At 50.2% G+C, this 10,473-nt stretch overlaps 1 protein-coding gene across 2 annotated transcripts; it reads right to left on the bottom strand.

Annotated features, from left to right (window-relative positions):
- Positions 1-5,877: 5,877 nt before the first annotated feature.
- SERF2 (small EDRK-rich factor 2) lies at positions 5,878-7,691 on the bottom strand. 2 transcript variants are annotated; one of them, XM_017671269.3, is made up of 3 exons: positions 7,547-7,691; positions 6,827-6,935; positions 5,878-6,237 (listed from the first exon to the last, which is right to left on the bottom strand). In XM_017671269.3, the coding sequence occupies exons 1-3, from the start codon at positions 7,551-7,553 to the stop codon at positions 5,952-5,954; spliced, it is 402 nt and encodes a 133-aa protein (XP_017526758.1). In that variant the 5' UTR covers positions 7,554-7,691; the 3' UTR covers positions 5,878-5,951. The 2 variants fall into 2 exon arrangements, with proteins under 2 accessions (XP_017526758.1, XP_017526759.1); XM_017671270.3 differs by having other exon boundaries at positions 5,878-6,214; positions 7,547-7,678.
- Positions 7,692-10,473: the final 2,782 nt, after the last annotated feature.

Here is a 10,473-nt window from a genome sequence, read left to right as displayed (position 1 = left end):
ATTTAACCCGTAACTTCCGCCCCGAGAGGAGAAGGCGGGACTGACCTCAGGCCACACCTTTATTAAAGCTATAGTTCTAGAAGCTTCAGTGAGGAAAGCCCGTTGCCTCTCAGGCTGCATTTCAGGCTTGTATAGTGAGAGTGGATTTTTTGCAAGGCTCTCTCCCAGACCTAGCCAGTCCCCACTCCAGACCTTCCCGACATCTTTCATGTCACCTAGATACCGCCCCCATCCCCGCGAGCAACACACACACCGCAGGTTGAATGTTGTCTAATTCTAAACCAATTAAGAATGCTAATCCACAGGTGGCCAGATACGCAAACTGCTCCCTACTGAGTGGCGGCCCAAGGGCTCTCAGCAGAAGGTAGTTTCACACAGATATTTGCATTTGCACATCCTGGAGGTTGGTGTTCTTTTCCTGAGGTCCCTGTCCATTCTCCCGTGGGCTGGGTGACCAGCCCCAGCACAGCCGCACTCCAGTGGGTTGAGGACTGAAGAAACTGCTACTTTCTCACTACTTTCCACCTGGTAGACTTGGGCCTAATCCCAAGGACAAGGATGGTGGGTTCAGAGCCCCTCCCAGGCCCTGGCGCTTCCCTCCAAATATGCAGTGGAGTCAGCAGTATCATAGTGAATCCTCCTTCCTATCAGTTAAGAGGGTACTTGAGCAGAGAGGCTTGAAGGCGCTGTAGAGCAAGAGCTATCTGGAAAAGCAGAAGGGAATCATGGCCAAAGCTGTAAGAAAAACCCACGGGAACCAATGGTAAACCTTTCTCTCCTCTGATGCCCTTCTGAATCATTGCCTGTAAGACTGCCGATGATTAAACCTCTCCTACCATGTTCCCAGTATCAGATGTTTAGGTCTGGGAAAAGCTTAGAGGCCAGATGTGACAGGCTTGTAGGAAAGTCTGCTCAAGCCTGCAGATAAGCTCTTAGGATGAAAGCTCTACTTATGTTAATGGAAGGCAATCCTAAATAGTTTGGAACCAGACATTTGAGAATTCCTGAATAAAAGGAGAGAAAAGGGAAAGGGTAATTTTGGAATTCAGCCTCATGGGTTCATCTCATACATACATTAAGCCTTTCCTCAGAAATTTCTACCTTGCTGCCCTGCATCTGTTGGGCCTGGTTCCCTGTACTGCTGCCGCCACTGTAGGTGGCCCCTTCTCTTGGAATCTACTTGCAGCTGCTGCTTCTATATCCTCCATGTGGGAACCTCAGCCATCTACTGCCTCCTGCTGCCAAGGACAGTAGTGGAAAGGGTCTGGGCCAAGGCACATGAGTTGAGTGGGAAGGTGTGGGTTTGCAAGTTGGTAAGAATAAAAGCAGAACTCTGAATTGGACAAGAGACTCAGACTGGGGGCAGAAGACAAATGAGTGGGCATACCCATGAGAAGTAGATACCTCTCTATGCATGATGACTTGCCCTGCCATTTCTCACATATATCCACCCTCCAGATCCAGGTGCCCTTGGGATTGTATGCCCATGTTTGGCCACTCTCACTGCCCAGTGTTCAGTGGCTCTGGAGCTGTGTACCACATCTGTGCAGGAACTGCCACCTTCCACCTGCTGCAGGCTCTTGCTGCTCCACCTCCATTCCCCCACCAGCCTGCAAGCACAGCTGCACAACAGGTTTGTGTGTATTCATTGGGTACAGTGAGGATGGGGAGGCAAGTAGACGCAAGCTAAGTAAAGGAAATTCTGAGATGAAATAATAACAAAGACAGAAAACAGGTTTAAGTCCTTGCTTCCACCATACTTGTGTAACCATGAGCCACACACCTCTTTGAGCTTCTAGTTTCTAAAATGGAGGCAACAGTGGGGCAATTATATGCAAACCCTTCATCAACCATAAAACATTGTCCAGATGTTATTTAGGTATCAGAATTTGCAACAGGCTGGAATGGAACAGCCCCTCTCACATGGAACTGGTTCCCCCTTTCCTATTCTTAGTTGTCTTTTCTCGCCCCTCTGCTTTCTCCTTTGCCTTCTCTCATAAACTCTTCACTCTCCTGTCTTTTCTTCTGAGCCTGGTTTTCCTTCCCTCCTGAACAGCTTCTGGCTCCTCAAGCTACTGTTCCTGCTAGGTCTCTGTGCTGTTGCCTTCTACATCTCTGATGAGCATCTCTTCCAGGTACCTTTCCATCTCACATCCTGATCAGTTACAGCAACCTAAAAGATTTCTAAGAAAAAGGGTAGGAAGGAGAGTCAGGAATGATATGATAGCTACATTTCCAACCAGTACCCTTTTAGCCTGGCATTACTCTGTCATCTGTAGAGGCTTCACATTCATCCTGCTGCAGCTAGTGCTTATCACAGCTTTTGCCCATTCCCGGAACAAGAACTGGTAAAGAGCACACACCCTAAGGGCTCTTCTTGAGAAGGTAGTCTTGACATTTTCAGTGGAGTTGGGCAAAGAGCAGAACAGGTCAGTGGTCCCACAGGTTCCCACTGAGCAGGATCAAGAAGCTTAGGAATGTAATGATTCTGCAGGCCAGGCAGGATGGTTAGTAACATGTCTTCTGCAAGAGGGGGAGTAACTGTTAATGGGTAAAAAGAGTTGGACCCCAAGTCATCGCCCTCTTTCCATCCGTAGGCAGACAGGTGCAGCTCAGGACTGCTGCTGGTTCCTAGCTGTGCTGCTGGCCACCCTAGGATTCTACAGCATAACAGGAGTGGCAGCTGTGCTCCTGTCCCACCACTATACTCCCAGTTGGCCGCCTGCTTAACAAGATGCTACTTAGCCTTGCACCTTTGTTTCTGTGGCTTCCTCTCCTTCCTATCCATCACTCCCTGCATTCACCTCGGTAGGTACGTGCCTTGCAATATTCCAGACTTGGTGGGGGGGTTGGGGAGGTTCTTCAGTATAGCGTATTTCATTAGATTCTCTGATCCCAGTCAATTCTCTGCCTACTCCAAAAGGTGGAGACAGAAGGACAGATAGGGGTAGGAGTGTTGGAAATTAACACCCTGTAAACTTAAGCAATGATCCCCATTCTCCTCAGGGCAACCCCATTCTGGCCTCCTACAAGCCTCTATCATCAGCTGCTTTATGACATATCTGACCTCCTCTGCACTATCCAGCCATCCTCCATAGTGGTAAAGACAGGGTCAGGACCCCATGTTAAAACTTTTTTTGCTCCTGTCAAATACCTAGCTCTATTGTTCTTACCATCTTTCTCTAACATTGTCCCTTCTCAGTAACCCTTCAAGGACAGAATCACACTCTGTGCTTGCCTGGATTGAGTGAAATGGAACCCCAAACACCAGATACTTCTCTAGCAGTGTTGAGTGCTGGCATCATGTATACCTGTGTGCTTTTTGCTTGGTGTGTAAAGGCGTCAAGGGGAGGTGAGAAGGGAGAATGCCCAGGACAGGGAGGGAGGGTCAGATTGTTTGGGACCATGGTTTATTTAAACTTTACAGCAAGACAAGAGGCAATCTACCCATGAACACAATTTCTAAAAATAGCACTTGTCAGATGATCTGTATGAGATGAAGGGGGTAGGGGAATGACTTGAAAATTTAGAACATGTACAAAGATTTTAGAACCTTCACATGAAAAGATTTCTAAATCTTTGAGGGAAAGGGGTCTTGGAGCACAGTTCCGTCCTCAGAGTTCCCAGCATGGCCCAGCTGGCAATAAAATGCTATCAGGCAAACCCTCCTGATATTTGACTGGATCAGCTTGAGAACCATCTCTTCTTTCTCAGCAATGAGGCTTCCTACCTGGCCGAGGTATTTGGGCCCTTGTGGACTGTCAAGATTTACAACTATGAGTTCCAGGTGAGGATGGAGCTCAGTATCCCCAGGGCCCCTCCCCCCTCACACAGAGACACACACACACACATCCTACCAACCTCTACCCAGAATGCTCAGATTCTAGCTATTACCTTTTATTGAGTTACCCACAATGTGCTAGGCACTGTGCTAAATACTTTACATACATAATCTCATTTAATTTAATCCTCACAACAACCCTGTGAGGTAGGTACTTGCTCCACTTTACAAATGGAGAAATTGAGGCACAGAAAGTTAAACATCTTGCCAAAGTTCCCATGACCATTTATATGCTAAAGCTAGAATTTTAATAAAGGTGTGCCTCCACTTTTTACAACTGACTCTTTTCAAAGAGGAGTTTCCTACATGAATACCTTTTAAGTCATTACAAAACATGCTGCCTTTGGTTTTACAAAAACCCTGTTTCTGCTGCCCTACAACAGTGAAAAGCCAGAGGAAGGTGAGTGTTGAGGACCCTTTAAGTATAGATTTCTGCGGAACACCAGAGCCCTAAAGCGCCTTCACAAAAGCAGCTGGTGACGAGGGAAGAGATGTCTCAGGAGCACTGCTCCCAGCAGCGCTTCCCTCTCTCCAGGGCAAAGGGGTAGGGCTGCTAGGCCAGTTGACCAAGAGACTTCAGCTCCTCTGGTACAAGCCCAGCATCTCTCCTTCAGCTATTCTGCCTTCCACTTCGTCATCTTCCTTGCATCACTCTGTGTCTTACCAACTGGTTCAGGTAAGATGGAGGTGAGCCCAGGATACCTTCTTGAAACCCTAGCTATTTTAGGGAAAGAGAATTCAGAGCCAGCCATAAGGATTCTCATGACACACACATGGGTCTGCCATAATCTTTCGTAGGGAGGTAGGCGGGTCTAAAAGCTATGACTCTGCACATTCTCTAACCAGAGACTTTTGATTCCACAGCTATGAGGGAGAAGAACTGGAAAAGACCTTCACCAAGGGTAGCTGGACTGCCTTCTGGGTCAAGGCTGCTTCATGCTGGGCCTGTGTACTCCTTTACCCATGTACACCACTCTGTTGGTCCCTCACCCAGGACCCCCAGCCGCCTACCTTCAGTCAACACCGCCATCACATCAGTATGCCAGTTAAAATATCCAATCTAGGAACTTTTAACAAACTGGGGTTGCTTTGAGGTTGTACCCCTAGTCTTGGCTCAGGTGAACTGTCCAGCCTAGCAAATACCTCAAGGCACAACAGGTAGTTATCTCCCTTTAGGCTGGAGTCAGTATTGTTTCTGAATTCGAAAAAGTGGCCATGCACACCCTGATGCCCTGGGCAGTTTATGACTCACTGGAGATACCATTACATCTTTACCCCAACTCAAGAGCCTAACTCCCAAGTCAGCAGCTGAGGAACCACTGCCAACCCAAGCAGACTGTGGCACCAGCCCTTTCCTGGCTCTCAGGGTAGAGACAGGGACAGGGAAAGACCAACAGGGACTAAGACTTAAATGGCTCTGCCCTTGGAGATAAAAAGGAAATAAGCAGTTCAGCCCTGGGCACAGGGAAATAAGCAGTCCAAAACCCCGTAACAAACCAGGACACAGGAAGAAAGCAGCACAGAGACCACCTAGGTTTTAATCCTGATCTTGAGGTCAAAGAAAGTGGTAAGACAAACACCACCCTCATTCCATAAGGAATGACAGAAGAGAATGTGAACACTTGAGAGCAGCTGACAATGGAAAGTCAATGAGCAGCAGGATTTTGGGGCCAACTTAAAGCAGGCAAACTGAGGAAGAATGAGGAACAGGGGCATAAACTTTGGTCTTAATCCTTCCTTCTTAGGCTTCTACTCCATCCTTAGGATGGTATTCAAAGCCTGGGTAGGGAACAAAAATCACAGAAAACAAGTCCCTAGGTTCTTAGTCCCTATCCTCTAAGATTGACTGATTCCTCTACCACATACCTGGAATACTTGTCTGTTTGCTGTAGCATAATAAAGGACTTTTCTGTGATATTTCACTTCGTCTACAAATCTACCTTTTAGAGTCTAAAGTTCTCTCCCTTTTGGTGGGAAAGGGAAGCCATTCCTCCATCCCCATCCCCCCAAATCCCCAGTCAAACCAGGCGCTCAAGGAATTACAAAGCTACTTTTAATACTTTGGGGTGAGCCCCACAGGAATAAAAAACACTGGGAAGGGGTAACCCCCTCACCCCCAGGAGTGGCCCAGGGGGAGAGAGGCTACCTGAGGGAAAGGAAGCACAAAAGGGACCCGCTGCAGACTCTGGGCAAAGGGAATGCCATCGGTGCTGGGACCTGTGAGCACTATAGGAGAAAACGCAAGCGTGGTGGGACTGGCTCCAGGCACACAGGCGAAGGGCAAGAGGGTTGGACACGAAGCCACAAAGCTACTTGGGTTCCTCCTTCTTCTCGTTTGCCTTTTTCTGCTTCTGCTGCATGATCTCCGAGTCCCTGGGGGTAGAGATGATGGGGCACTGGGAGGTACCAGAGGGCAAAAAGGACAAGATGCAGGGGGATGAAGGGCAGAGGATAAGATGGAAGTGGTTGGGACAAAATTTAGCGTATGGCTGCTGTATTCCCACCCTAGGAGAACAAGAGGAAGAGAGCTGAGGCTCAAAAAAGCAATCAGTCTCTATCTGGCTGTTGCCCAAAGGGTCAGAGGTCTGGCCACACAGGCCCAAGGCTACTCTTTGCTGAGTACCACACCCAGCAACACCCCTGAGAACATGGGGAAGAGGGAGGGGAAACTGATGAGTAAGGAGCGCCAAAAGTACCAGGCTGCATAACCACTACTGCATTTGAATTATGAAGCTCCCTGCCCTTGCCCTTAAGGTCAGACCCAGGGGCATTCAAAAATCAGACCAAAGGCAGGCCCGCCTAAATTCCTTCCTGTAAGGCTCTGGGGCTAACAATTTGGAGAATGGGGGAGAAATAAAACACTACAGAAAGCAATGCACTCTACCCCTCACTAGTCCAGATGTAAACCCTTAAGTAGCTCCCTTTCTGGTACAACCCTTGGTCTACGCCCAGGTCTCAACCCTCCCTTCCCCTCCCTGGGGCTACCTCTGCTTGCGGGCGGCAGCAGAAAGCCCGTCATCTCGGCGCTTTCCCTTAACCGAGTCGCTCTGCTTTTTCATATTCTTCTGGCGGGCGAGCTCGCGCTGATTACCGCCTAAACAAAGAAGGTAAAAGGTGAGACGCGGGGGTGTCTCTGGCCACACAACGGTGATCCTCTTCCCTCACCGGGTCACAAGTAGGGTGCAACACTTCACTCCCTGGCCCCGACACCAGCCCCTTTTGGGGCCTAGGCTGCCGACTGGGATGGGATGGGGGAGTGTGGCAAGCTGCCAGGGGGGCAGGTCACATCGGGGGGGGTGAAGGCAGGACGGTCCTGAGGAGCCTGCTAGAGGCGCGTTTCGAGGTCAGTATGGGGGTCCAGACAGGTGGAGGTGGTGTGTGGGCGGTTCGGGTGTCCGTGGGGGATGGGCTGGGATCTGGAGTAGGGGGCTCTGCTCTTAGCACCGGGGCGCAGGGCTTCTCCCACTATGAGGAAGGTGGGGGAGGCCCTTTGCCTGACTGGGGCGGTGGGAGGGAAGCTTCTTTAGAAGTGGCGATGGAGAAAGGCGATTTCCGGGCTCCGAGTGTGAGGGTCACTAAAGACTCTCACAGGAAGGCCTCACTGGGGAAGCCAAGAGTAGGTCAATGCCGGGATTCGGCAGTCGTGTTTAGGGTGGACGGGAAGAAAAGGACTAGCGAGTGGCGATGGGGGGTTTCGGTGCTCACGGGTCATGGCGACGGCAGCGGCTCCGGCCTGCCTCCGTTGCGTCCCCTCGTTCAGTCCGACGTTGCAGGCCCCGCCCCTTTCTCGCAGCGTAAAGAAGTCGTCCTTTCTCCCCCGCCCCTTCGCTCCCGGCACCCTGCTCCCATTGGACAGGAAGGAACACGCGGGGCCACCCTCCGGCCCGGACCGAGGAGAGGCGGAGGTTCGCAGGGCGAGCGCGCTGCGTGGGGCGGAGCTTCCCAAGCGAGGCCCAGGGTCGGGCGGGTACAAAGTAGGCCGGGTCATGTGGGCAGGGTGGGCGTGGAGGGGTGCGGCTGGATATGTGGCGTTCCCGGCGGATCGAGCACGTGACCTGGCAGAGTGACCTCATGCTGGAACGGCTTGACTGAAAAGCTCGCCCAGAGGCAACGCCGTGGGGGCTGAGGGCGGGCGTTGCCGCCGGGCCAGACGGCCCAGCTAGTTTTGTGTTAGCCCGACGGTGGGAGTAAACTTGGTTCTGTTACTTTAAGATTTCCTCCTCCTAAACATCTACTTAGACGCTAGAGTTGTTCTACGTGCTTTACAAACGTTACTTCAGAAACTCTCTACCGACAACATTGTTCCCTGACCCCAAAAGCCCCCAATGTAGAAATTTGCAGCCACATACCGTATGTCCTAAAACTTTGGTCCTATTCGTTTTCCCACAAAAACTTTAAATGTGATGATGCAGTAGCTTGGAAGTTTTGGAGGACCCTAAAACCAGACTATGGAGTCGAATCAGGGACTTAGAGATTGGGAAATGCACTGCGTCCATTCCACCCTTTGGACGTTTCGCCATTGTGCTATCTCCACAAGCCATACCTGGTTTTTAACAGGCCTTTGATTGGGTTTCCCACTAAACTCATTATCAATTCCAGCTCCGTTAATCTCTAAGACTCCCTATCAGTCCTGAGGAATTCATTAGATAAAGATATGCTTAGGAAACATCACAGGAAAGGACTGGTTGTAAAATTTAACTTGCGATTCTTTGCAGTGAGTGCCCATAGCAGTACCGAGTTGAGGCTGGAACTTCAACATAAGAACTGATGGGAAGGCAGTAAATCTCCATCAGTACCATCCTCATGATTTTTGCCATACCCAAGTATTCCTTGAACTACCATCCATTACTTGAAATTTTTGTGTCTTAAATAAAGGGTATAATGCAAACTTTGTATTCCTTTAGTAAATTTCAAGTCAGTATCACCTCACCTGCCCACAAAGTAACTGTAAAAATAAATATAATGAAAATAAAATATATTATTGCTGTGGAGCCTGGGGCCTGCCCTCTCTGAAAAAGAAATTAGGAAGTGTTAGGAAAGTAATAAAGGCATAAGTCTGTCTTGCCAAGGGGTTTCAGCCCCGGGCAAGTTTGCTATGGATTGAATGTGACCAAAGAAATTGACGGCAAAACGTTCTTGGGGTGAAAGGGTTATACCCAACTTTATTTCCAGGTGGCAGGTCAGTCACTAGAATCCCATTCCTGAGATCAAGTCCGCGTGCAGCAAGCAGGTCTCTGCCTCTGGGCTCCTCTGTCCGCACAGTCGTCCCACACAGCTGTCCTCTGGGCCTCTCTGCACAGTCGTCCTGCACAGCCGTCCTCTGGGCCTCTGTCCTCAGTGCTGCCACCACTCCACCACTCCGGCCTCTACTCTGCTTTCCTGCAGCCTTGCAGCCCGGCCACCATATCGTACCATGTTGTCCCCATTCACAGGGGGCGGAGCTCTTTATGTAGCGTCAACAGCCATGTATTGCCCACAGGTGTGCAGTGAGCTAGTCAACCACGGCCAGGTGAGAATCCTGGCCACAGGAACTCTCATTTTATCCACACTGCACCCCTCCAGGATTCTCTCCTCTCAATCTATGTGCCCTTAGTCCTCTGCAATGGTCCCTGTGCAAGGAAGCTTGAACATTGTTCTCCAACCTCTCCAGCAAAAAGTCTTGCAGACACACAGGCAGGACTTGTGGCTCTGTCTCTGACCTCTGCCTCTTTAGTCTTGAAATGGCTGTAACTGCTGCTCTGGTTTCAGCTGTTGCCATAGCTCAAGTAAGATCCTTTTGGCTTCTCGTCTAATTTCCTTTCATCTACTCCTGCCCATATCAAATCAACCCACATCTGGGTCCTTGTTACCCTCACGAGGCCCCTCAAATTCCTCCTGTGAGTAAAAGGTCTTATTTCTTTCCAGGTTCTCATTGCTTCAGCTACTGTACATGTCACCTCGCATTTTGTAATCACTGCCTCAAGGTGGGCTGCACTGTCAGGGAAGACAGCTTTCCCATCTCTGATCCCGACAGAACAATTCCATCCACCCCTAAGTCCCACAGCCACCAGCTCAGCCTGAGTACAGGGGCAGAGCAGAGAGTGCTCCCCAACCTGGGGAGGGGGCTGCTCCTCTCCTTAGGGAACTTTCAGCTGCTGGGTATTTTCTTTACAACCACTGGGCGTACTTTCAATACAGGAGGCACCAGTGCCTCCAGCACCAGCCCTTCATTCTTCCCCAGCTCCTCCATTTCTGGGACTGATGGCACCTTTCTCTCCACTCCCCCAAGTGCCTCCTCTGCTAAAGTGCCTTGCAACAATGCCAGCTCAGTCTTCAGGAGCTCTCTTACCTTCAGTTCAATGCTTCGCAGCTGATGTTCTCGTGCCACCTCCGCCTGTGCTTCCCTCAGGAATGCATCTTTTTTCTTGATGGCCTCTTCCTCCTCCAGAACAACTGGCAGCACTGCCATCTCATCGCCAATGGCACCTTGCTGCCGGCGCTCTCATGCTGCCTCCTCCCGCATCAATGCCATCTCCTTCCTCAGGGAATCCACAGAAGTTTGCGGTTCTCCTGCCGCCATTTCTTGGGTCTCCTCTGTAGACTTTTTTAATACTGTGAGAAGCAGCCAACCCACAGTCCCTGCTGCCTCCTGG

This window comes from Manis javanica, chromosome 8, assembly GCF_040802235.1.
Source record: "Manis javanica isolate MJ-LG chromosome 8, MJ_LKY, whole genome shotgun sequence".
Classification (NCBI taxonomy): domain Eukaryota; kingdom Metazoa; phylum Chordata; class Mammalia; order Pholidota; family Manidae; genus Manis; species Manis javanica.
Note: the sequence above shows the minus strand (reverse complement) of the source record. Positions and strands in the feature narration are given on the sequence as shown.